Genomic DNA, 27,772 nt, shown 5'->3' with positions numbered 1-27,772 from the left:
TTTATCTGATGGTGTGGTCTTGCAAGATTTCTTCTCACAATAATTCTGTAGGACTAAATATGACATTGTTAACTGGGTGTCAGAATCTGTACTTTTTTCATTTAAAGCCCCAACACATGCAATAAATAAATAAATAAATAAATAAATAAATAAATCTTCTTACTGATTGCACATTCCCCTGACTTATGTGCAGTTTTGATTGCACGTTCCCTAAACTTTAATTTTTTAACTGCACTATCAAAGTTTAGCAGTTAAAAAAAAAAAAAAAAACTGCTAAAGTCAGATAATACAGTTAAAAAAAGAAATAAACAAAAGTAAAAAGTTCTTCTTCTTCTTATTATTATTATTATTATTACAAATAAATAAATGTGTGTTACTTTTTATTTTGGATGTTTTTATTGACATAAAAAACTTGTCCATGCATCTCCACAAACCTGACTGTGTGGCCTTGGGAATGGCCTGCTCCTGCTTGTCTTTATGAAAATATTGTTCCTTTGGCCATAATATTTCACAGTATGGTGTAAAAAGTATCTATCCATGCAAAATATTCCGAAGTATGGTATTAATGTTCTATTTCCATGGAATCATGCAGGTGAGGCACCACCACCAGGAAGTTACATGCTGTTGTTTTAAGTATATTTAGAAATGGTTACAGATCCTTTATTATCTTAACCTTGTTTATACTACAGATACCTTACACCTTGATAGTATCTGCTACTTGTACTCTAGCTTTCAAATACTTTCAAATACTTGTATATGAGAGACAGTTAGGATGCATGTAGTCCACACCTGGTCTGTATATCCTCCTGGTTTCCTCCTGAAGGGATTTACTCTGCACATCCTGTTCTAACTGACAATACACATCACCATATTTATCTACATACACTGATCTACCCACAGCAACAAGGATATTTGTGAACAGAAAGCCCAACAGATTTTACAAGGCTCTTTATTTTGTGTCAGTAACACAAACATGAATATGGCATAAAAATAGTTTGAATAAATAACACAACATTCTTCATATAACTTTTACATTAGAAGAATAAGGCTACATTTGGCATTTAAATCTTTGGTCCAAAAGGAATTGCATAATAGTTCTGACCCAACCCCACACACATACATTCAGTAGTAACAATGAACTATAAATACAGATTAAATATACAAATAATAATAATAATAAAAAAAAACACCTTAATTTAAATATAACACACTAAGGACTGTAAATGTTTACATAAACACAATTTTAAAAAGTATTTGAGAAGTGATTGTATTTTATTTTTAGTGCTCTCAGGAATAAATAAACTGAAATTTCAAACTGATATGCATTTAAAAGTTAAGCTTATTCATTCGTGCAATTGCAGAAAGTAGTTTTGAAGTATTTGAAAGTCAATTAGTCCACTTTAGGTCTCATGTAAACAAAGATTACTGTAACAGAACTTATTTTTCCATTAAAGGAGACACGCCATGCAAAACTTTAAAGAAGGGGTATTAAGCAAAATTGATGAAATGTTCCCTCATCAAAAATATACCTGAAGTGGATTTATATGTCATTCATGCATGTTTGTGTCATCTAGCGATGACCTTATTCAAAGCTTTCTTATGGTTAGCTGTAAGAGTGTGTACAATGCACGACCCACATCACCCACACTCCCCATAAATATACAGAAACATATGACAAAAAATAAACTATTGCTTCACAAATCTAATCCAATGTGTTGTAGTTTCAATAGCAAGATACACGCTGATTGTGTTGTGATAGCGCTCTGAAAGGGGAGTGACTGGGCGTGGGGAGCAAGGAGAGGAAGAACTAAAAACACAGCATATCAAACAAAAATGTAACATAGGGATTCAAATGTTGTGTTAATGAATATTCCATACAAGTGTAATACCCCCTCGAAATGTTATCTCTTTGGCAGTTTAACCATGGCACATAGTTATTTTTTATGAACGTGCACAAACCAGGGGTGAGCCTGCACTCTGAGTGTTAACTGGGGTTTGTTGAATCGGGATGCAGTGGTGCGCGTGAAAAAAAAAAAATGACATGCCATGGAACACCGTGCTCTGGTGTGCATTGGCCTTTATGGTAACAACAATTTTAAAAAGTAAAGTTCAGGCTTTGTTTCAGAATGAACACAGTGTAATGTCTACCACTCATTCTAGACCACTCCTGTATGACTGAGGGTCTACAGCACACATGATGCAGTCTTTTTATAACTCTGGGACTACAGCACACATCATGCAGTCTTTTTGCGGCTCCTCGCTCCTCACTTGGCGTGCTGGCCCTCATGGTGGCGCCGCAGGTCCACTTTGCGTTGGAAGCCCTTGTTGCAGATGTCGCAGCCGAACGGTTTGAAGCCCGTGTGTTTGCGGCTGTGGGTGATCAGGTTGGAGCTCTGGCTGAACGCCTTTCCACAGACCTGGCATTTGTGCGGTTTTTCACCTGTGGAAACAAGACCACATGTTATCACCACGTTCAAGCTCAGCCCACTTTGAAACCTACTGGCACTGCAAAGGTTCCCATTCATTTTCCTTCCACCTGCTTGTCTCCATGACAATGTAATTGCATTGCCTGAAATGTTCCCTAGTATGGCATTTTATATACCTATCTCCCTGGACAATGATCAGGTGAAACTACTGGGGCCCAACACACAGTAAAACATATATGTTTTCATTATTATTATTATTATTTTTTTTTTTTTTTTTCATTAAAAACATTTAAATTGAATAAATGCAAGCTAAATTCATTTAATGTTAAAATGGGGAACATTCCAGGTGACATTAATAACACCATGGAGACAAAAAGGACAAAAAAGTGACAGACATCCATCCTAAAACCTTGAAATAAAATGGTGTGAAAATATTCTTCTCATCTTAGCACTTAAGTCACAGCTGCCATGAACATGAAAAAGGTGTGGCTGCCAAACTGCCCCAACGGCCCCTCTAACTACAACTAACCACTAACCACTAACCACACAAACACACACACACATACACACCCTTACCCCAACACACACAGATATTCATACAGGAAAAGTGAATGAAGAGTCTTGCCCAAGGACCAACAACAGCACTGGGTGGAGCTGGGATGGAACCATCAACCTTCTGTTTATTAGAACTCCACTCTACCACTGTCAGCTCCCCCATAACATTGGGGGGGGGGGAGTATTTATAGTTTAGATATGCATAAACATATATGTATAATGATTTTTTGTGCATATTTTCAGACCATGCCATAACAAACATATTTTTTTATTTAGTTTTATTTTACTTTTTAATGATTTTCCTCCACACAGAACAGACTACGCGTGTCTCTGATTGGCTAATGCACCTGTCAATCCTGCTTATCATAACTGAGGGGGTGGAGCTAAGAATCCAGGCTTAGTTGTTTGTATAGAAAAGCACAAGAGTTAAGCTTGAGTTGGTAATGTTATCTCTGTACAGTTAATCTTCATGTTTCCAGCTGAAGAATCGTGCTATTGTCCAGATTTGTAAAACATTTATGGCAGCTCCATAACCCTGGTGCACTTCCTTATATAGAGCTGCGTTTGAGGCAGGATGAACAGATATGCAAATGATTCTGGAAATTTGTTTCAGACTGTGTGATTTATCAGCAGTTATACAGCTCCTGGAAGCTGTTTCAGTTCGCCTGGAAAACACCATCACTAATAACAGTCGTGTGGAAGAGGAGTGTGCGGTAGTGTTTATCCAGGGTGAAAAAATATTGGCAGATAATTAATTCATATTGTGATTTAAAACACTCCTCTACTGTCAATAGTTGGGTCCCTAGCATACACTGTACAGCAGGGGACTCCATCGTTTTTCCTCTGGTCAGCTCTCTTACCAAACTAAAATACCAGAGAGCAACTCATTTTAGCAGCCACAAAAACTGAGACGATTATAAGAAAGAGGGCGAGCCTTTGGGTACAGTTAGAGTCTATGAAACATAAACCATTGTGCATTTATTAGTGCAAAAAGTTGAGCTTCAGAATTATACGTTTATAATAGTAATAGGCGCATAATTAACCAAATTTTTGTTATTAAAAAAAAAAAAAAAAAAAAAAAAAAAGTTAAAAAAAGTATTTCCCTCTTTTCCCTATATTTATTTATTTATTGAATTTACTTATTCTTACTCTTCTTACTGTTATTTTTTTAAATTTTTATTTTATTTTATTATTATTATTTATTTATTTTTTTTCCCACTGGAGACAGTAGAGGAGGGTAATGGTTGACAGGGTTGGGGAATACAAAAATTGTCACATATTACTACTAATTGTTTTTCTCTGAGACATCTGCTTTATGTGCACAAAAATAATGTTATTCATCAGCACAATGGTATAATTTTGAAATCCTCTGGCGAGCTACTTTGAAGGGGGTGGCTCCTGAGCTAGAGGTTGGACAGCCCTGCTGTACAGTATATATAAACAGACATAGCTAACCCACTAGCCGCTGTGTTCCAAATAGGAAGTGAATAGTGGGGTCATCATTCAGTCTTAAAATGTTCATATTAACCCACTCTATGTGATCTTGGTGTTTTTATTTAGCTATTTTATCTGTAAATCACTTCCTATTCCTGATATGGAACTCCAAATTCACACCTATAATTGGCTGCTAGCCTCGTGAGCTTCATTTGACTGGAGATGAACGCTGTGGGTGGTGTCACACTCCTAAAGGCCGCCACACACTACAGGATTTTTCAGTCTTGAATGATTTTTAAAAGTGTGACCAAAAGTGCACACCACAGACTCGAGGAGAATCTGATGAGATTTTAAATCTCCGATCACAAAGACTGCAGTGGGATCTGTCTGCAGACCACAGGATATAAAGTTGTGGGAGCGATTACGTCAACTGTTTCCTGTTCACAGTAAAACCAAAAGCAAAACTGTGTTTTTATTATTTGTGAAATGCGGTGCAATACTTCAAATACATAATTTTGAAAATGCACAGATGGTTGGAGATAAAGTTCACAGGAAGTCGAGTCACTATCACTAATCTGCAGCTTCACCTCGATCCGTGCGCTGTGTGGATGTAAACAGACACACGAGAGGAACGACTATTGCCTTTTTAATTTCAAAGAACGTTTCATACTGGATTAAAACTGCTGTTTTGTGAACTGGATGTCGTTATTTGTGGAGGACAATTTCTGTGAATAATGTGGATGAGATGATGCACTTTAAATTTGCCACTTAAGGAGAGGTGAGTGATAAAGTCTTCTCATTATTTTCACTCTATCCTGAGTTTGTATTTTGCCTCTGTTTCCGTCACTCTTTTGCCCCTGACGTTCTGTTTTACTGGCTGTTATCATAGCATTGATGATGTTTGGTGGATCTGACAGAGCAACTCAGAGTCACACTGACACCACACGAGGAGCCCAGCGGCTTCAAAATCACACAAAAGACATAAAATCGGGTCACGCCTCCCCGGGGAGAAACAAATCGCAGCCAAAATCGGGCAAATTCTCCTGTAGTGTGTGGCAGCCTTTAGTCCACTTCTTTAAACAGTCTAAGTTTCTAGTGTTAAAGCTGCATAATGTAGCTTTTCTAGTGGATGGTTCACTGCATGACCTGTGATTAAGCAAAGACAGTCAAACAATATCCAGTGTCACTCTGTGGAACACGCAAAGCAATAACACAGGGACACAGGGACAAGCAGTACACAGACCTGCACCAGGAAAAGTTACATATTGCACATTTATATAAGTTAATGACACACTTACTAACGGACTAACTAATGCAGGAAGGCCCACTTATGACTTTCAGCTTCCTGTTAAATGCAAGATTCAAATCAGTCCTAACTTGTCATCATTCGTTATCAACTCGTAATGGGTATTTTTTCCACATCTCCAACATTATGATTAATGACCTCAGAGTCTTCCAGCTAAATTAACTCATATGTATACAGCAGGGCTCATGCTAAACAACAGACTAAAGAAATGTAAATGATATTGTATATGCACATGTGACAGTATATGTTTGAATTTAACCATGTTCACATAGTTTATGTTGTGGTTAATCTCAGATCCAGTTTTTTATGGTGATTATCAATGATGTAATATGTCAGAGTTTGTCTTGTATGCTCCCAGTTCACGAGTAGGAATTACCACTTTCAAACATCACCATGAACCAGATATAGCTTCACCAAAAAAATAAAATAAAATAAAAAATTACAAGTATTGAACCATGAGGTTGATAACATGCCAGAAATTGTATTATTAGAGGACTTGACATATAATCGTAGTTTTGAAGTTCCAGTGATGCAGGACATTCAGGCTACGTTTATATGATGACATCTGAACAGAAGTGGCGTAGAGTCTTCAATTTTTATTCTGTGTTTAGATGAGCATTTTCGGGAGGAAATCTGCGTGTATACAATGACGCAAAAGTGTGTGGAATTTGATTGTGTATGTTTGTACTTAAAGCAGGGGTGTCCAAACTTTTTTCATCAAGAGCAACATATTTAAACACAGACAAAACAGAGGGCTGATCGAGGGCCGCAGACTGATGCTCAATACAGTGAATCATTGAAATATGTGGAGGTTTAACACGTTAAAATGAGCCATCAGCCTTTATTCATGCTAAGATCCTTAAAACCACACACTAAATATTAAATATTTGCTTTTTCAAGGTAGATTTTCAAACAGCTTAAAATGTTAATTTTTAATTGATGCGAGGCAGTTTGGGCCAATTCACCTGGAAGCCTGAGGGCCAAGAAAAATTTGTCTGAGGGCCACATTTGGCCCACAGGTCATAGTTACGACATGCCTGACTTGAAGTAACAAAGGCATCTTTCAGACCTTTTCACGCCACGCATTTTCATCAGCTGCTCCTTCCACAAAGTCGTCCCACCATCAACTGATTCTCCAAGTCTCGTCCCTATCCGTCTGACTCGCCTGTGACCAACTGGTGCATCCACAATTGGACAGAGGTGATTGCAGATCCTTCTCTGTTCACTAATAGTATCTCTGCAGATTCTGTACATTTGTTGGGAGCCTCCTGTAAGTTTATTAGAGCTGCCAGAGCAAATCCGGCATGTTTGTTTCTGTATAATCCAATAATCCATTGTTGTGTCTTGACTGAACTTGTTTATTGAAACTGTTGTATATTATCCAAAGGCCATTCTTACTCAACAGTGTATGTTTTATGTTTTATGTTTGTATGTCAATTTACTATTTCACTATTTCACTATTAACTATAATATATGGTACCAAAACAAACACAATCTCAGTCTCCTGTCACTCCCTCCCAGAGTCAAATTCTAGTCTTCTGGTCACAAGCCCATACTAATATATTACTACTCAAGTACCAATTCATTACCATGTCCCATTGTGTATATATCCACTGACACAGGTGTTGCATACAGTATGCATGTGACGTAAACACGTACACGACGTGAGCAGATCTGATCAGAGTTTTGCGTCTTGGGCAGTGTAGACAGAAACAGAAAAGGAGCGTATTCAACTTTTCCACTCTGGAGGCTGGTTTCAGATTTTTGTGGTTTTAAGAAAATATTTTGTTTTTATCCGCAAGTGTTCTCGTGTAAACAGGTCCTCTATCTGTGTAATTCTTTTCACTGAATTCTGAAAATGATAATACAAGTACATCACTGCTCTACAAATGCTTGTTGCATTTCAATACACTGTACGATAAATATAGATGAGTCAGTGTCACTTTACCAACAAACACTAACAGTTTGTCGACATGGCTGCATGATGTCTGTTATTCTAGTTTACGATTGCTCTATTCTTGTAACAGCTCAGTTGTTGTTGTGTCTCACCTGTGTGGATGTAAGTGTGCTTCTTCATATCAGACTTCTGGTGGAACCTCTTCCCACAGAACTGGCAGGGGTAGGGCCGTGTGTCCGAGTGGATGAGCAGGTGAGTGGACAGAGTGGACGAGCGCTTAAATGTCTTACCACACATTTTACACTCAAAGCTCTTCTCCTGCAATAGAGCATATTCACAGCAGGATTAGCATAGATGTGGTCTGAAAGAATTGCAAACTGTGACTGTAAAATAGTAGTTTTATCACAAAATATGTTTTAGTTACTCAAGTTATAGTATTTTGAATGCAATACAATTCTTGCTTGCTCTTCCAACTGTGGATAAGATGATGAAATGATAAAAGGGCAATTTTTTTTTTAAATTTATTGTACCTTGGAATGTAACAATAACTGAAATATTGTGATATCGTATCGTCAAAAGTCTCACAATAATATCATGGACTCACACATACAATATATTGAATCACAAGTTTCTTTGCTTAAATGCAGGTTTTATAGAGGCAACAGCTCATAAATAGAGAACTACATATCCCATGATTCATTTCAGTGGAAACAACATGAAGAAATATGTTATTTACTTGAATTCTTGGGATCATGATGGTAATAATTCACTGCATAAAAGCAAAAAAGTGACCCATCTTTAATTATTAGACTCTTCAAAATATCGCAATAAATATCGTACCATGAGATGCATATCATGATAATATTGTACTATGAGATTTTGATATTGTTACATCCCGAGAATATGACAATAAATGTTGTACCAGATGACTGGTCAAAGCATTTTATAATATCAGTCTTGTTATTATGTATAATATAATATTGTGAGCCTCCCAACCATACAGTGAGCTTTCCCACGATATCGCAATAAATATCGTACAGTGAGGTCCATACCGTGACGATATCGTATCGTGAGACTTGAATATTGTTACACCCCTACTTGTACCCTACTTTTTACTTTTAAAATACCAGAATTTGCTAATTATTTTTAGTTATGTCACTCTTATTTAGGGCTGAGCAATATGAAGACTTAATTTAAACCTGATTTAGACCTGGTTTAGACCTGATACAAACCTGGTTTAGACTTAGTTTACGCCTGATGTAGACCTGGTTTAGACCTGATTTAGTCATAGTGCTTATTTAATCTTTTTTTAGACCTGGTTCAGTCCCACTGGAGTCTCGGCTGAGGGCTAAGGTCCTGGTTTAGTCTTGTCGCGTTACCTGTGAGTGTACGTTCATGTGCTGCTCCAGACTGACGGCGTGTCCAAACGTCTTTCTGCAGATGCTGCATCCAAAAGGCCGTGTGCCGCTGTGAGAGCGCCGCACGTGCACCTCCAGCCCGTGAGGAGTGGAGAACACCTGACACACACAACACAACACCAGAGTCAGTGGAATGGAGCTGTCCACACTGTTAAAGTGCAATATCAAAAGCATCAACAGCATAAGCCAACAGTTTTTCAGTTACTCTCACTGTGAACACTTGTACTCACATGCTCACAAAAATGTGTATAAATCCATTTTGTATTCATCTAAAACCTATCAGGCACACACACTCCTCTCATACATGCAGAACACACACACTCCTCTCATATATGCAGAACACACACACTCCTCTCATACATGCAGAACACACCCACTCCTCTCATATATGCAGAACACACACACTCCTCTCATATATGCAGAACACACACACTCCTCTCATACATGCAGAACACACACGCTCCTCTCATACATGCAGAACACACCCACTCCTCTCATATATGCAGAACACACACACTCCTCTCATACATGCAGAACACACCCACTCCTCTCATATATGCAGAACACACACACTCCTCTCATACATGCAGAACACACACACTCCTCTCATATATGCAGAACACACACACTCCTCATACATGCAGAACACACCCACTCCTCTCATATATGCAGAACACACACACTCCTCTCATACATGCAGAACACACCCACTCCTCTCATATATGCAGAACACACACACTCCTCTCATATATGCAGAACACACACACTCCTCTCATACATGCAGAACACACACGCTCCTCTCATACATTTCCCCCAAAATGATATCACTTCATTTAACTGAATTAACTCCAATCAAACTGACTTTAATGTCTATGAGGTTTTCGCCGAGTGCTGCTAAAACACTAAGCTCTGACAAATCAGGCACTGAACTGCAGGTGGAAGTCATTGAACCCATGTTAAACACTTAAAAAACTCCACTGGAGGGCACTTCTATTTTGTTTTTACAAAGGTACTTCTTTGTGTGTCAGTGCTGCAGCAAGTTACAGTTCATTCCAAAAGACAAAATGAACTCCAGGGGCAGTAAAGTGACCGATAACAATAACATGCCTCACAGTGCCCATATTAGGTTATTTTCTGATCTATGTTATAATGTCGTTTCCTCTTCACAAACAGACCTGGAGTTGTTTTGTTTTAGTCACACATGTATGTTTAACACATAAGCTGTTCTCTCAGACAGAAAACACCTTACTGGTAATACAGGAAGTGCCCCAGTTTGTTTTTAAACTCCATGCAGCCTCTCTAGAAACATCTGGATGATTTCATACTGAGCAATAAGTAAGGGGTAGTTGTTAACTTGAAATCTTAGAATAATAGTAAAGGATTACTCATGGGTGAATGAAATGAAACACAACTCTGGCTATTTTTGGAGGAGGTAACAACTCTCTAACATCAAGTTTGTGTGATAAATGAGTGAATGAAACAAAACACAACTCCAGGTATGTTTGTGAACTAACTAACTGAAAATGGTATGAGACGTGAGAACACAATGGTACCTTGTCGCAGGTGATGCAGTGGTAGGTGTTGGAGGAGAGCGAGTAGGCAGTGGAACAGTCCAGGGGCTGGGGGGGAGGCGGGCTGCTGCTGCTGCTCCTCTGCTGGGGGGACTGGGGGCTGTACAGGGGGCCCGAGTGCTGGAGCACCGTGGGGCTGAAGGTCAGGTGTCGCAGGTCGTAGGAGTTGCACATCCAGTACGCCGGCTTGTAGTACGGAGGATACTCTGATGGATCTGAGGGGGAGAGAAAGTACAAAGAGGTAAAAGTCTGTGGTGTCAACAGTTGCATAGTGAGTTTTAATGGTTTTGGCCTGTCACAATATAGTTTGCGAGTCAGTCATTTCTAATACATGCATCACAAATTTCAGACTTCCAGTCATCGTGCAATGCATACTGGGAAGGATTTCCCGAAAAAGTGAGCATCAAACCGCCATGTTTGTTTTCCCAGTGGGATGAGTCTATTGACAAAGCCGATCTTTTCTAGTCTTTTGAACCATATCACTTTTGTTCCTGGTTCTGATATCTTCATATTTTAGTTTTGGGATTCAGACATCGTAATTGTGTCATTGTTGAATGTCCTAACAGCGGAAAACAGCTCAAGAAACAGGCGTCAGAAGTTTGTGAACTCCATAAATGCAAAAGGGAATCAGATCTGTGTGACTGCAAACCTCCAAACTGAAAAGTATTTGATGAACCCTCCATGAGAAAAGTTACACAATGTACCTTTAAAGACGACATATTGTCTGCTTTGTAGTTATAATCTATGACACCCGTGGATGATTATGTTATCATTTGGACAATTTAAATTGCAATATACATGAATTTGCCATTTAAAATGCCCAAATGATAATATACTTAACATAACTTACACATACTTACTAGAAGAAACAAGAGTGAAACAATGACACCTTGAATACAGAAGAACAAACTCAAACATCCCTGAACCACTCTAAATCCAACTTTGAGAAGGTAAATGAGAAGGGAAACAATTATAATTTAGTTTTTTTTGTGAATTTTGACAAATAGGGTCGCTTTAAAGTTATAGTATGTATGATTTCATGGAAATAGAAAGTAAAAACCATACTAAAACATTAACAATGATATCAAAGAATACTCTTAACACTGACACAATAACCTATATAACCCAATAGCAGGATCATACCAGCACCATACCAATACAAACAAAAGAAATGTATTTAATAAAAAAGAACATATGAAAATCATCTTTTGTTTATAGAGTGATAGTAGAAACAGTACTGAGAGATGGCTGATATTTGCACTTTTTAGCATCCCAGCAGAGGCAGATATTATGTTTTGGCCAAAAGAATACACATAAAGCTTTATCTGAACTTAAGTGCAAAGAGATAACTGTAAATCAAATGAAATTAAATGTGACTACACAGCTCTCTTATATGTTTGTGTTAAAACAAAAAATTTAAATGACACAATTTGGGGAAAATGATCCAAATCAGTCCTACATATCGGCCCAAACATATTGGCAGAGTTTATTGGCTGTTGTATCGTATCGTTAAGCATATCGGTTGATCTCTTAAGTAATTATCATGACAAACCAAGATATCTCAACATATTTACATTAAACAACACACTTTTATGGTTTGATGTGATAATGCAAGTACAGTTAGTATCATGTAGAGCAGACATGTCAGACTCAGGCCCGGGGGCCAAATTTGATCCACGATATATTTATATTTGGCCCGCGGGATCATATAGCGGCTACAGATGGACTATAGAGCAGAGGTCTCCAACCTGTAGCTCGGGAGCTATCAGTAGCTCTCCACCACCTTCCAAATAGCTCACCAAGAGATTTCATTGTGCTGAATATCAAAGATTTGGTTAATTACATGCCAATTAACATTGTATATGTATCGTTTTGAAGTCCAAGTTTATGCACTAATAAATGGTTTATATTTTATAGACATTTAACAGAAGGTTTGCCCTCTTTCTTATAATCATGTCAATTTCTTGCGGCTGCTAAAATGAGTAGCTCTCTGGCTTTTTTGTTTTGTAAATGTAGCTCACTGGAGGAAAAAGATTGGAAACCCCAGGTATAGAGATATTATTAATTTAAAATTTTGTTATTATTTTATATTCTGCTTGTTCTTGTTATTAAACATTTATTTTAATAAGAAAGGAAAATTACATATCTTGAAAGAAGAGAAAAAACATGCAGATGTTGTTGAAATTTTTCAATAAAAATTTAGTTTGGCCCAAGACTTAGTCCCAGTTTTTAATTTTGGCCTCTGTGAATTTGAGTTTGACACTCCTCATGTAAAGGTTCAGTAAATGTGATCAATCATAAAATTATAATTGTTTCTTCTCACAAAATGGCTGTAGTTTCTCCTCCCTGTTGTGCAACACATCCTTGTTACTCACTGCAAAATCTTTGTCTCATCTGTTTGTACGGGCCTATTGACCTAAAGACAATGTAGATTTGTACATTATACAAATCTTGTGTATCCGTACCTGTCCTGTTCTATATTGACATAGTATTGAAGCACAGACCTACTACCAGTGTGTACTTAAGTAAATGTAGTAACTACACATGAAACATATCATTCAAAGTGTTTCTAGTTACATTTTCTACAGAAGTAAGTAGCATCTTAGATCTATATTGTATACTGTCCTTGATTAATTAAATGGAAATAAATAAATAAACACCATAAATACATAAATGGAATTATTAACTTGTTTTTAACCACAGTCTTTATTTTCTGTGAGCCCTGGTCTGACCAATCAGAGCACTGGGATGACTTGATCCTGTATTGTGTTTAGTCAGTCTTACAATTTTAAGTGTAACTAAATACATTTATGTGGTTTGAATGCTACTTAATTAAAAGGGCAAGAAAAACTCAAAAAGTATCAAAGTAAAAACTCAAAAAATACAAAAATACAAATTCTACTCAATTACAGTAACTTGAGAATTTGTTCTTAGTTACTTTCCACCGGACGTACCTAAAAAACTGCAGGCTGTTAATTTGCTATTAGTTATCATTCCAGTTGTGTGTTGTTGTTTTTTTTTTGTCATTCCACAGTGGTCTCTCCTGACTGCAAGGGTGTCAGAGGTGTGTGTTGGTGGTGTGGGGTGTGTGTGGGTGGTGATCTTACCTGAGAGGTAGCAGGTGTTGGCGGCCGGGGGTGTAGAGTTCTCAGGGTGCATAGAGACAGGGCACTGGGGCTTGACCTGGTCCTCCTCTGCAGTGCTGTGGTCCTGCTCTGACAGTCTCTCCTCTGACACTGTCTCTCCTGACAGTCTCTCCTCTGGGGGTGGCCTGGAGAACCTCTCCGAGCTCTCCACCTTTGGAACCACATCTGATACACACAAAGAAAACCCAAGTAAGAGTTTATGTAGGCCTAATAGGGATAGAATAAAAATGTCAGTACTTCCATAGATTTTTTTTTTTTTTACCCATACACATTATCCTTTTTCCCTCAAATTTGTCAATTTGCAAGATAAAAAATGGACTCTGCAATTAATCAAACTTCAATCAAGATTCAGTGTTTTCTACTGGTCAGTGGTGAGCATGTGTCTTATTCATGGAGAGGTCTACGGCCAGTCCTCTGTCAGTAAAGTCTGTGGTCTGGAGCAGAGTTCAGAATTGGTGGAAAAGGGAAAACTGTAGAAAACAGTGGAAAACAGACTAAATAAGTGTACTGATTACTTTTGTTGGCATTTGTCAAGCCCAAATATCAATACACTGACCTTTTACAACATAAAAAATCTCTTTTATTATCTACATCAGGGGTCTCAAACCTGTGGCTCTCCAGCCCCTTCCAAGAAGCTCTCCAAAGGATTTCTGAATTATATGTATTATCCTGAATAACTCAAAATGTATTAATTACATGATTATTACAACTGGTGCTTAACACTGTGCAACTAATAAATGGATAATGGTTTATGTTGTATAGGCATCTAACTGTAGCCCATCTAAGGCTTGCCTTCTTTCTTGTATCAATTTCCTGCGATCCCTAAAATTAGTATCTCTCTAGCATTTTCATTTTGTAAAAGTAGAAAAAGGTTGGGGACCCCTGGGCTACATTCTAAATATGACAGTAATTACAGCACTAAAGGCTCGTATCGACTTCAGAACTCCCACAATATTATAACAATAACATGGATTATTTAGTATTATTTAAACTTAAACAATGTTAGGCTCAACAACCAAAAACCTGTTTGTTTTGGATGATTGTAGTCTATAGTCTGGTAACATATGGATATATAAGCCTATTGTTTTAAGTAGGCTACACACCTATAGTGGCCTTACTCAAAGGAGAGAGAATTTCCTAAAAGACAGGCCTGCTTTTAATTTCTTTGAATTTATGAAAAAGAATGTGAAAGGAAGAAAGCTACTTATGCTTTAATGCCCAAGAAGCGCGCACTCTAAGAAGGTAACTCAATAGAGCGAGATGATTTATTCCGTGCCCTTCATTTTAACTCTTGAATATTTACAGTAGTTTTAAAAATGTTTTCAAAAGTACAGGTAAAGTCTAATGAAGATATAGTGCAGTCCCGTGTTACCTGCGCAGATGAAGGCCTTGGGCTCGTGGCTGTGCGCTCTGTGGACCTTGTAACGCTTTTTCACCAAGAACGAGCGAGGCATGATGACGACACTAAAGCAGGACAGACACGGGTTACCAAAAGCTCTGGAAAACATTTAAAACCAGTAAGTAACTTTTTCAGTGTTAATAAAGGCCTTACTATGTATTTGATCTAACTAAAACGAATATTTCAAATGATTTCAATTTACGTCATACTTGGCTTGGCAATTTATAGAAACATGAGTAACTTTAAAATTCACTTAAGATTCGTTTTGGTTACGCCACGACACTTGTTTTTACATTTAGGTAACAAAATCAACTTCTCCTCGAGTAAAAACACATCAATAAAAGTTACTCACCGTGTAGGGCCTAGTTTTAAAATCCAAGTCAATAAATAAAACGGCAAATTGAAGTAAAAATCCTCAAATTCACAAAAAATAGAAGCTCTCCAAAGTGCATCCCAAATCTCCAAGTGTGCCAAAGTCAAAGCAGTGCGCGGTGCATCTCCACTTGTGGCCGTGTCTTTGCTCGTTCTCCTCCCTGATTTACAATCTGATAAGTGCGCAGGCCGAATCTGACCGTGCTTTCAGCCAATCACAGGCCGAGCTGCAGGTGCATATTTGCGTAAAAGGCGCATGTCAGGCGAACGCGCTAACAGTTACCCAAATCAAGTGCAGGAAGAGTTAGGAAAAGTTGCCCAGTTCAATTTGAAATGAATGTGTAAAAGATTGAAGGATATATTTAAACGGATAGCCAGAGCGCACAGCAAATACGTGCGTAAAATGAGCCAATTGAGATACTGAAGGTTATCTTAAGAAATATTAAACCCATTACTTTCTAACTCGTTATTTCAAGGCTAGCAAAGATGTTTGATTTTCAGATTGACTTCAATATCAAAATAACAAAAGTTAAAATGGTGCCAAGTAGCCAAAAGTAAAAAAAAAAAAAAAAAAGAAAAAGAAAAAAATATTTACGAACCATACCTAAGCCAACTACTCAAATAAGAGTAGCTGTTTGGACGTCATATTTGGTTTGTAATATAAAGTTTAATCAATTATAAGGGAAAAAAACATTAAATAATGCACAGAATTTAATATTTTCAAAAGAATGACCCGAAAAATGTAAAAATCATATCAGAAGGAACAGCACAAGAAACGCAAACGGTTAAATGGCCTTTCAGTCAACATAAAGCATTGTCACTTGTAGATTTACGCACAGTGAGAAGAGTGACAAAAAAAAAAAACCCTAACTTTTACTCAAGTAAGAGTACTGTTACTTCAAATTAGGCCTGGTCAAGTAAAAGACTGCAGTCTGAAAATTAGCCCACCCCAAATGTAGATCTACAGTTTCTTGATCAGTGAAAATAAATGTAGACCTTATGAATTTAGTTGCCTTCCTAACTGAACATTGGGCCTGAATAGTTGTTGTGTTTTCATGTCTGTCTGTTGGCTATCTTAAAATCTAAAAACACTCTCAAATGGGCCTTCAATCCGCAGCATTTGAATAAAGATACGGCGCGGTCTAAAGTGCAATGTCGCCATCTTGTGGACAGTCGTAAGAATGCATCAAGGATTTCATAATGCTGTTTTTTTTAGGCTATATATTACTGAAGTTGGAGTAAATATGACATAAATGTAAGAAAAATGTTATTAAAAGTAAACAAGCCCAATCAGAGATCGCAACCTGGTCCCCCATGAGGCATCGGTGGGGGCAGTTCATCACCACGGAAGCAGCTTATGAGGAGACCAGTCCATACCCTGGTTATCTGTGTGCCAACTTGTGTGATGATTGGGTGAATATTTTAGGCTGCAGATGGTTCAGAAATTGCCGAAATTGACTATCCTTTATAATGGCGTGACCTTTCAATTGACCCGTGTGACCTCAAATGACCTCGCCACCAAACTTTTTTTGCGGCATCGGGCTCGGAGGCTTGACCCACTTACCAAATTTTGGTGACAATCGGCCCATAAATGGCAGAATTATCGCTGGTGAACACACACACAGACACACAGGGTGAATACAAAACCTGGTCAACCCTTCGGGGACCATAAAAGTAAAACCAGCCCTAACTGAGTAGGCCTACTGCCATGATGCTCTAGTCATATCAAAATAACACAACAACTTTAACTTCAAACAATAATACAGCAAATACAGAGCCTACACTAACCAACTGATAAACAGTTTTGTACAGATTTGCCGGCTTCTGAACTCTGTAGACAACAAATGCAGACCTGAATGTGCCAGATTAAGACAATATGAAACAAAACACAAAATTATAGTGTTGGAATTACACATGATTAAAATTCAGACACTGGGTGAACAGTTTGTGCCTATAAGCCCTTAGCAGTGATGCATGATGGGCTTTTCTGGTGCTTGTGTGTTTGTGTATTAGGCAGCAGTACACTAAACAGTTCACACACCGCCTCGGGCTGCTGTACTTCATGTTTGCTTTAAGATAAAAAGTTGTTAAACTGATTAACTGCAGCTTACTAAAACCACAAACAGCCCAGGGGCCTTACGTTGTGATGAATCATCGTAAGTGAACTACTGAACTTTGTAAATCTTACAAATATAGACCTACTGCTGAGTTTAGGTTTGGCAGCCTATAGGACATTTGTGGTTGTTTGTAAGTTGTGCCTTGGGCAAAAAGTGCTCCATGTTATTTAGATGGTAGTTTAATTACCTACAATGTTCATAAAGGAATGCAGGCCATCCAATCTGAGCACAGGCTCTGAGGCTTGGGTTTGGATTGACCTATACTGTCATACAAAGGCAGAACACTGTAACATCATGTCTGGTCAAAAATGAGTTAACGTCATTTTGTTTGTATTTGAGACCTTCTTTATCATGTGAATAAATATTATGAAATACATTGAGCTCAAATTTATTTCTGACCCTTTTGTGTCATTTCCTGTATCTGCCTTTGTATCATGAACCAAAAGTAAGTTTTCGTGCAAGAGCAAAAGGCAGTAACAGTGTATGTTTTGTTTGTGATTTTAGTTCATAAATATATTTTAATATCCAACCTCTTAACACATTGACTAAATAATAAATAAATATATATTTGTATTAAATTATACTTAAATGATCTTTAATGTGAAAGTATTGTGTGTATTTATTCATACTGTACACACTATACTGCAAAGTCAAACTGTTTGACTGTGTAAGTGAAAGCCGCGCGATCCTGATCAGCACTAAACAGGAAATCCAAAGTTCTTCTATACCATTTCAAATAAACACATGATGACTCGACGTTGGTGAGATGTTCTTTAGAAGGGATGGAATCTGGAGAAAATCAAGCAAATAATGTCCATGTCAGTTTCTGCCTTTTGTCTTTGCACGACTTCTTATTTTTGATTACAGGAACTGACAAATAAGGGTCAGAGGTCCATTTTGAGCTCAGTGTTTTTCTCAAACAAATATTTCTTCATTATAGCAACTAGTGTCAATTTTTGGGAGCCCTGCCTGTTATGATTTGGTCTGGACAAAAAAGAAACTCTGAAGTGAGTTAAGCTCTTTTGCCTCTGTAGGGCAGTATGAGGTGGTTGTTATTGTTTACCCAAAGACTTGGAGTACTTACTTTTTTATTGAAATTGCTATTACATACCCATACCCTTAGATTCATGACTGATCAAACTTAACAGACATTTAGACTGTTGCAGACAAGTAGACAAACAAAAACTGCCATTACTCATTTGAAGTGTTCTTTTCCAGTGACAAATGTCATCTCTCCAGGCCCGGGTCTACAGTGCCAAGGGCATATTTCAACCTTATTTTAAAATGCTTGCACCCTGATTTTATGCAGTGTATACTCTGAATCCCAAGTAAAATTATGAAGGTTCCTTTACTAAGTCAGTTATAAACTACCCTGATTCATCATCTGGTTTCACTTCATGGAAATGGTCTGACCTCGCAGCATTAGGATTTGTTCGCTCAATGGTAGGCGGGTACTTTTTTTATTTAACCAATCACTGCTATTTGGTTGTGACGTATGTGATGCATCAGAATGCTCAGTGGTGTCCAAGTATTTGCCAGCACAACAGCAAACAAAGCAGAGAGTGAACATGTCTGTCAACAATCACTGTTGTTTCTGCGAGGTGAACTTGCGAAATAAATGTGCAATAAAAAATTAGAAGTTTGTATTTGTACAAAGAAGTGTATGCAGTCTGCTATCACAACTCGGGTTCAGCTCTTCACTGACTGGCCGGTGCGTGGTCTAAAACTTCCGGGGTTCTTACAAACCGTCACATGCAAGGGTGTTCACACTTTTTCAGCATGTGAGCTACTTACAAAATGACCAAGTCAAAATGATCTACCTAATACAAAGCCAAGCAAACTGCACTGAAACACTCTGTGCCCCTTTTTTGGACCCTCCCCCACAGTTTGAGAACCCCTTCTTTAAGAGAACTTCCTCTGGCACTTTACACAAAACTGTGAAAAAAGTGAAGGAAGATTTTTAAACCTGTTTTTTAAAGTTCCAAACTGGAGTTGCATTCTTTTCTGGTTTTGCAGTGATATTTACCAGCCTCTGCACGTTTACCAAACCAAACGCACATCGTGACAAACACAGATGCATTTGTGCACTTTTGTTAGACAAACTTGAATTTATGTCTCCTACTGTCTGCTCTGCTGTATCTGTCTTTTTTTGTTGTATTTCTGAGGACCCCCTTGAAAACGAGATGGTGAGACATTTCAAGGGGCTTATCCTCTAAACAAATACAATTCACATATTAAACAAAATTGACTCTTGTGAGCGTGAAACCATGTTATCTCATCAAAAACATAAGACAAAGCTACCTGGAGTTGTGTTTTGTTTCATTCACACATGTTTGAGTAATCCTTTATTATTAGTCTGTCTACATCTCCCAAACTCAAATTGCTCTGTTCCACCTTGTGATGTCATATAGTGGTAGTTTTCAAGTTAAGTCTTTAGTTCAGAGATTGTCAATTCCAGGGCTGAAATCATCCAGTTGATTCTAGTGACTCTATTACCACATGATGAGCTACTTATTTAGAATGGATTATTACCATTTTTATATTATTTTACTCTGTGTTATTGTCAGTGTTGGGAAGGTGATTTTTAAAATGTATTCCCCTACAGATTACAGATTACATACCCCAAAATGTAGTTTGTAACGTAATCCATTAAATTACTTAAAGTGAGTAACGTAATCTGAATACTTTGGATTACTTGATTTGCTGTAGAGAAGCAAAGACGATATTGTAACATAAGAAGTTTTGTCTGCTACAAGAAAATAAAAAGCCCAGACTTTACTGAACCAAATAAAAAATATTATTGATAGAAGAGGAGGACACACAGTCCACGCAGCATGATTTCGTCCTGTTAAATCTTGTTTTAGACCTGGTTTAGACCTGGTTTAGCCTTGGTGTAGTCCTGTTAAGTCCTGGTTCCGTCCTGGTTTAGACCTTGTTTAGACCTAGTTTAGAGCTGGTTTTAGACCTGGTTTAGACCTGGTTCAAAGTCCTGGTTTAGTCCTGGTTTAGACCTGGTTTAGACCTGGTTTTAGTCCTGCTTTAGTCCTGGTTTAGTCCTGGTTTAGACCTAGTTTAGACCTGGATTAGACCTGGTTTAGTCCTGGTTTAGAACTGGTTTGGACCTAGTGACTTAGTGTCCGGCAATGAGTGGAATTACCGGGAAAAAGAAGGGATCTAGCCCAAAATGTAAAAACAGGAAAATACCGACATGTAATCCTTTAATTTCAACAAAGTAACTGTAATCCAATTACCACTCACTGAAACAGTAACTGTAACCGAATACAGTTACTCATAATTTGTACTCTGATTACGTAACTCCGGTACATGTAATCTGTTACTCCCCAACACTGGTTATTGTAATATAATGTGATGTGTGAGCTACTGTGTCCAAGTCATTTCCCTTGTAGATCGATAAAGTTTGTGTCTAATGACATCACAAGGTGTGTTTTCTGTTTGAGAGAAGAACTCAGCCTTAATCTGCAGGTTTTGTGTGTTAAACATGTGTGAATGAAACAAAACACAACTCCAGGTCTGTTTGTGATGAGGAAACAATAATTATAACATAGATCAGAGACTAATATGAGCATTTTAATTTCCAAATGCATAATTTTAGCAGGGTTTATTATAATAGGATACGCCTATTCTATTTTAGTTCATTATAAAAAGTGACAATATTTAACTAAAGTAGGGTGACCAGATGTCCCTATTTATCCAGGATGGTCCCAGTTTTGAGCCCAGTGCCCCTGTCCCAGCAGAGTTATACAAAACCAGTGATTTGTCCCAGTTTTATACAAGAAATGTCCGGTGTTTTGATCAATCTGATCCCCATCAACAGTAAAGCGGGGATATATTGTCATACATTGTTTGTTTTTGCCAAAATACAAAAAAACTGAACTTGAAAATGACTAAAAAAGAAAAGAAAAGAAAAAAAAAACATGCACTGACAGAAGTCCTTCAGAACCAGTGTATCATTTGTTCATTTGTTTTTCAAAATAAAACCAAAAATAAGAAAACAAAAGAACAACTATTTTCTTCATTATTTGTTTCCAAAACCAACATGAAAAAATTGGATAACGACTAGTTTTTTTAGTTTTCGATTTTGTGTTTAAATGAATAATGGAAAAAAAGAAAAAAAAAAAGAAAAAAAAAAAAAGAAACAGATAACAGTTTCCCGTTTCCGTGACTTAAACTGCAATGCCTGACTGAACCAGGACTACAACAGGACTACAACAGGACTGAACCAGGACTACAACAGGACTGAACCAGGACTACAACAGGATTGAACTAGGACTAAAACAGGACTGAACCAGGACTAAAACAGGACTGAACCAGGACTGAACCAGGACTACAACAGGACTGAACCAGGACTACAACAGGACTGAACCAGGACTACAACAGGACTGAACCAGGACTACAACAGGACTGAACCAGGACTGAACCAGGACTACAACAGGATTGAACTAGGACTAAAACAGGACTGAACCAGGACTAAAACAGGACTGAACCAGGACTGAACCAGGACTGAACCAGGACTACAACAGGACTGAACCAGGACTGAACCAGGACTACAACAGGATTGAACTAGGACTAAACCAGGACTACAACAGGACTGAACCAGGACTAAAACAGGACTGAACCAGGACTAAAACAGGACTGAACCAGGACTAAAACAGGACTACAACAGGACTACACCAGGAGAAAACCAGAACTGAACCAGGACTGAGTGTCGAGATGGGCCCGAAGGCATGGTCAGGTGATCAGAAATGAGACCAGGACAAGGACCAGGAGTGAGACCGAGACTAGACCAGGACTGAGACCGGTTTAGTCCTGGTTCAGTCCTGGTTCTTCTTACTTTTACTTTGTTGCTCTCTGACCTCTAAATTGTCATGCTTAATTACTTGAGCATTTAACATTGCCAATTTTTTGTATCATATAATTTTTCATAATAAAGACTATGACCCAAAATTAGGGTGAGCGGATTTTCAATATTCTAAACTGTTCAACTGTACAACAACTCACCCTTATGTAACAGATAATACTCCCTACAACTGTACAACAGCTCACCTTCATGTAACAGATAATACTCCCTACAACTGTACAACAACTCACCCTTATGTAACAGATAATACTCCCTACAACTGTACAACAACTCACCCTTATGTAACAGATAATACTCCCTACAACTGTACAACAACTCACCCTTATGTAACAGATAATACTCCCTACAACTGTACAACAGCTCACCCTTATGTAACAGATAATACTCCCTACAACTGTACAACAACTCACCCTTATGTAACAGATAATACTCCCTACAACTGTACAACAACTCACCCTTATGTAACAGATAATACTCCCTACAACTGTACAACAACTCACCCTTATGTAACAGATAATACTCCCTACAACTGTACAACACCTCACCCTTATGTAACAGATAATACTCCCTACAACTGTACAACAACTCACCCTTATGTAACAGATAATACTCCCTACAACTGTACAACAACTCACCCTTATGTAACAGATAATACTCCCTACAACTGTACAACAACTCACCTTCATGTAACAGATAATACTCCCTACAACTGTACAACAACTCACCCTTATGTAACAGATAATACTCCCTACAACTGTACAACAACTCACCTTTATGTAACAGATAATACTCCCTACAACTGTACAACACCTCACCCTTATGTAACAGATAATACTCCCTACAACTGTACAACAACTCACCTTTATGTAACAGATAATACTCCCTACAACTGTACAACACTCACCTTATGTAACAGATAATACTCCCTACAAACTGTACAACAACTCACCCTTATGTAACAGATAATACTCCCTACAACTGTACAACACTCACCCTTATGTACAATAATACACAACTGTACAACAACTACCCTTATGTAACAGATAATACTCCCTACAACTGTACAACAACTCACCCTTATGTAACAGATAATACTCCCTACAACTGTACAACAACTCACCCTTATGTAACAGATAATACTCCCTACAACTGTACAACAACTCACCCTTATGTAAAAGATAATACTCCCTACAACTGTACAACTCACCCTTATGTAACAGATAATACTCCCTACAACTGTACAACAACTCACCTTTATGTAACAGATAATACTCCCTACAACTGTACAACAACTCACCTTCATGTAACAGATAATACTCCCTACAACTGTACAACAGCTCACCTTCATGTAACAGATAATACTCCCTACAACTGTACAACAACTCACCTTTATGTAACAGATAATACTCCCTACAACTGTACAACAGCTCACCTTCATGTAACAGATAACTCCCTACTGTACACTGTACAATACAACTGTACAACACCTCACCCTTATGTAACAGATAATACTCCCTACAACTGTACAACAACGCACCCTTATGTAACAGATAATACTCCCTACAACTGTACAACACCCCATGTCCTGTCACTCATCATATAATTGTTGCTCTGTCTTCCTATGACCTCTTGTATAAAGTTGAGATTTTATTATTTCTTCTTTTTTTTTTTACTTGTACATTTATATAATGTACATGTCTTATATATACATAATTATATAATTGTGTCTTATTTGACAACTGTCTCTTGCTCTTTTTGCTACTTATTTTGAAAGTATTATTATCATTTATATTTTTGTTCTTTATTATATTTTATTGTGACATGTGAGCTACTGTGTCCAAATTATTTCCCTTGTGGATCAATAAAGTTTGTCTAAGTCTTAGTTTAGTCCTGGTTTAAAGTTTAGATCAAATTTGTCAAAAAATAGGCACACAAGGGACATTTCTTGTATAAAACTGGGACAAATCAGTGGTTTTGTATAAATCTGCTGGGACAGGGGACACAGGGCTCAAAACTGGAACTGTCCCAGGTAACTAGGTCTGGTCTGGTCACTTTAGCATAATAAAAAAAAAAAAAAAAAAAGAAAAGAAATCCCTCAGATTATGACCCAGACTGAGTCGAGAATGGGCAATGTTAGGCATTCTTTTCACAATTTTATTTATACCAACCTGGGTGTGTCCCAGTTTAGTTACTTAAGTCTCGTCTTAAGACCCACTTTTAGTCTTTTAATACATTCTGGCGAGCGTTGTGTGGTCGTCTGTGTCTTTTATTTATTTTACTTATTTGCTGCTATTTTATTATTTTTATGGGTTTGCATTTATTTTAGCAAATTTACCAAATTTTAGCAATTTACCTTTTTGTTGTCTTCACTGTGGCCATATCAGCTTGTCAAAACCGGATCCTGTCAGATCTCAGAAGCTCAATGGGGCCTGGTCAGGACTTGGATGGGGAAATCAGGTGCCACAGGGAGGCGCCAGTCTCAAAAACTGTCATTGCGTCCTTAGGCAAGACACTTCACCCACATTGTCTAATATGAAAGTTTTGTGTGTGTGTGTGCGTGAGTGATGGTGGTGGTCAGAGGGGGCGATGACGGTCTGTCAGTCTGTCCCAGGGCAGCTGTGGCTACAATAGTAGTATGGGGTGAATATAAAGTGACGAGTGTCCAGAAAAGCACTATATAAAACTGATGTATATTATTATTATTATTATTATTATTATTATTATTATTGTTCTGTGGATTTGACTTTTAAAATTTAAAGTGTATTTTACGGCTCTCTCACGCACGCGCCTTTACCTGATTAGAAACATTAATTTGCGCGTGCGCTCTCCACATGTGGGTCACGCGAAACCGCATTACACTCTTCACCCTTCCACCAAACGGAGAAAAACAACCGCGGCGCATCGCTAAAAGTCACGCCCGGGCCCCACAGCACCCCACACGCACCCCTCCTCTACTTCTCCGCCCGTGAAACAACTTCTCCCCGCCGCTTTCGTGTCCGGGAGCCGTTAAACCGCCGCGGACGCGTCCCGGGGAACCGAACTTGAGGGGATTAGTTTCAGCCCCGCGGCGGAGGAACACGGCGGTGGGATGGGTTGTGCGGTGTTCAAGATGGCGGCGCCCTGTGGAGTGCAGCTACTCTAACAGGTAAACAGCTCCCGATTTTCTGCTACCCGACCCGTTTCTGTGAGCGATCGCGGGCGCACACGATCCCGGTTGTGAAAGACGGGGTGTTGGGCTCGCTTGACGGCCGGGGAGAGGGGCCTGTCATGCGGGGTGAGGGTCGGGTCCCGCTCGGCTAATGTTAGCTGTGTGTCGGCGCTCGGTGGAGGCTGGAGCGGGTTGTTTTTGGAAAGAGCCAGTGGTTGGATCGGGGGGGATGTTGGTGGGTTTATCCGCATGTTTCGGCGCTAAATGGGATGTGTGCCGCGGTTCCAGGGCGGTATGCCGGGGCCGGTGCATGTGCGGGCTGGGTAATCGGATAAAGCAGCGTTAAAGCCAACCCTGCCCATTGTTCTCTGCGAGTTGTTTACGACAAGCAGCAGCAGCGGCAGCAGCAGCGGCGGTGGTGGTGGTGGTGGTGGTGGAGGCTGTGGTCAGTGCACACCGGGCTACAGCGACCACACGACCCCATTTACCCGGGACAGTCCTAGTTTTGAGCCCCCTGTCCCAGCAGATTTATCCAAAAAACACTGATGTGCAGTGTTGGGGAGTAACAGATTACATGTACTGGAGTTATCAGAGGACAAATTATGAGTAACTGTTTTCAGTTACAGTTACTGTTTCAATGAGTGGTATTTGGATTACAGTTATACTGCTGATGTGTCCCAGTTTTATACAAGAAACATCCCAGGTTTCACTATTCTTGACCAATCTGACACCTGCCTACAGTGAAGAGTAGGGGTGTGCAAAAATGTTGAAATATCAATATATCGTATCATTAAATGTGATGATACAATATCGATATCATGGGGTGCTGTATCGATATATCATCTAGAGTGTTTTTTGGTATATTTTACTAGTTATTTTGTTACAGAGCTACAGTTTTGTTGCTTGTTCAGAGGAAGGAAACTGTTTATCCAGCACATTTGACGTGTTCACTGTTTTGATGACTAAAATGGTGCCTTTCATATTAACTTTGCACAAGAAGTGGTTCAGCATAGACTTTTATTATCACAGCCATGAGTTAGCTTTAGTTTTTTTTTACTGAACTGTATTGAATGGGTTTGAAATATACTGTATCAAATCAAAGATGCACTGTATTGAGATATGTATCGTATTGTAGTCTATGTATTGTATCGTATCAGCAACTTCTTAATGATACCCAGCCCTAGTAAAGAGAGGCATAAAGTGGAATTTGTTTAGGTAAAATACAGAAAGACTGATTAAAAATGACCATAAACCAGACCAAAAAATGTGACTATACTGACTCATGTTAGTCATGAATGGGCAAAATGCAGAACAGTCTTCCTTAATTATGCACTCATTTCACAATTGTATTATTCCCAGCCACCACAAACCAGGGATGTCCCAGTTTTTGTTTAGAAAATTTGGTCACCCGACAGTTGTCCCCATTTCTGACCAATCTGATCCCCTCCAACAGTAAAGGGAGGAATATATTTGTCATTTGTTTAGCTAAAATATTGAAACCATGCTTGAAAATTACAATAAGACCAAAAAAACAAGCTACAACAGACCCTCAGATTATGACCGACCCACAAATGAGTTGAGAATGGACAATGATACTCACTCGTTTTACAATTTTATTTATACCAACAATCCCAACCCAAGTGTGTCCCAGTTTTTAATTCTGAAAAGCTGGTCACCCTACACCGGGCTGTGTCCTGTCCGCGCTGTCTCTGCACACTGAGCCAGGCCAAAGGCAATGCACTTCAGCTCAAAAGACACCGTTACCATGTTGGTATAAACCAGGGGTCTCCAGCCTGGAGCTTGCGAACTACTAGTAGCTCTCCATCCCCTTCAAAGTAGCTCGCCAATGGATTTCTGTATTATTTGTATTGTTTTGAATAACTAAAATTTTACTCATTACCATTCTAAATGTATAATTTTGAGGCCTAACTTTGTATTCTAACAAATGCATAGTGTTTTATGGTTTAAAGGTGTCTAACTGTACCCCATCTAAGGCTCGCTGTGGCTCTTATATGTACTAAATTTCTTGTAAACACTAAAATTAATAGCTCTCTGGCGTTTTTGTATGGTAAAAGGTTGGAAACTTCTGGCATAAACAGATGAT

At 38.5% G+C, this 27,772-nt stretch overlaps 2 protein-coding genes across 5 annotated transcripts in view; one reads left to right on the top strand and one right to left on the bottom strand.

Moving 5' to 3' along the window:
- Window positions 1–933: 933 nt before the first annotated feature.
- On the bottom strand, window positions 934–15,853 carry gfi1b (growth factor independent 1B transcription repressor). Of its 2 annotated transcripts, none has more exons than XM_020925891.2 (7): window positions 15,505–15,853; window positions 15,126–15,217; window positions 13,715–13,918; window positions 10,590–10,822; window positions 8,998–9,135; window positions 7,771–7,936; window positions 934–2,440 (listed from the first exon to the last, which is right to left on the bottom strand). In XM_020925891.2, the coding sequence occupies exons 2-7, from the start codon at window positions 15,205–15,207 to the stop codon at window positions 2,265–2,267; spliced, it is 999 nt and encodes a 332-aa protein (XP_020781550.1). In that variant the 5' UTR covers window positions 15,208–15,217; window positions 15,505–15,853; the 3' UTR covers window positions 934–2,264. The 2 variants fall into 2 exon arrangements, with proteins under 2 accessions (XP_020781550.1, XP_020781549.1); XM_020925890.2 differs by having other exon boundaries at window positions 15,126–15,250; window positions 15,505–15,848.
- A 9,507-nt stretch (window positions 15,854–25,360) lies between these two features.
- tsc1b (TSC complex subunit 1b) overlaps window positions 25,361–27,772 on the top strand; it is a 48,380-nt gene continuing 45,968 nt past the window's right edge. For 2 of the 3 annotated variants that reach the window (XM_055153323.1, XM_020925888.2), the window contains exon 1: window positions 25,362–25,665. The gene's annotated coding sequence lies outside the window, so the exon portion shown is untranslated. Of the gene's footprint in view, window positions 25,666–27,772 lie in introns of all 3 variants that reach the window. The other variant, XM_055153324.1, reaches the window with a different exon arrangement.

This window comes from Boleophthalmus pectinirostris, unplaced genomic scaffold, assembly GCF_026225935.1.
Source record: "Boleophthalmus pectinirostris isolate CB_2022bp ecotype Guang Dong unplaced genomic scaffold, ASM2622593v1 HiC_scaffold_18, whole genome shotgun sequence".
Taxonomy (NCBI): domain Eukaryota; kingdom Metazoa; phylum Chordata; class Actinopteri; order Gobiiformes; family Gobiidae; genus Boleophthalmus; species Boleophthalmus pectinirostris.
This window is presented reverse-complemented; position numbering and strand designations above follow the sequence as displayed.

Coding starts and splice junctions, on each gene's coding strand:
- gfi1b (XM_020925891.2), bottom strand. CDS start 15,207: ATGCCTCGCTCGTTCTTGGTGAAAAAGCGTTACAAGGTCCACAGAGCG. Junction 10,823..13,714: donor CAACACCTGCTACCTCTCAG/GTAAGATCACCA, acceptor TCTCCCCCTCAG/ATCCATCAGAGTATCCTCCG. Junction 9,136..10,589: donor ACTGCATCACCTGCGACAAG/GTACCATTGTGT, acceptor TGTGTGTGTCAG/GTGTTCTCCACTCCTCACGG.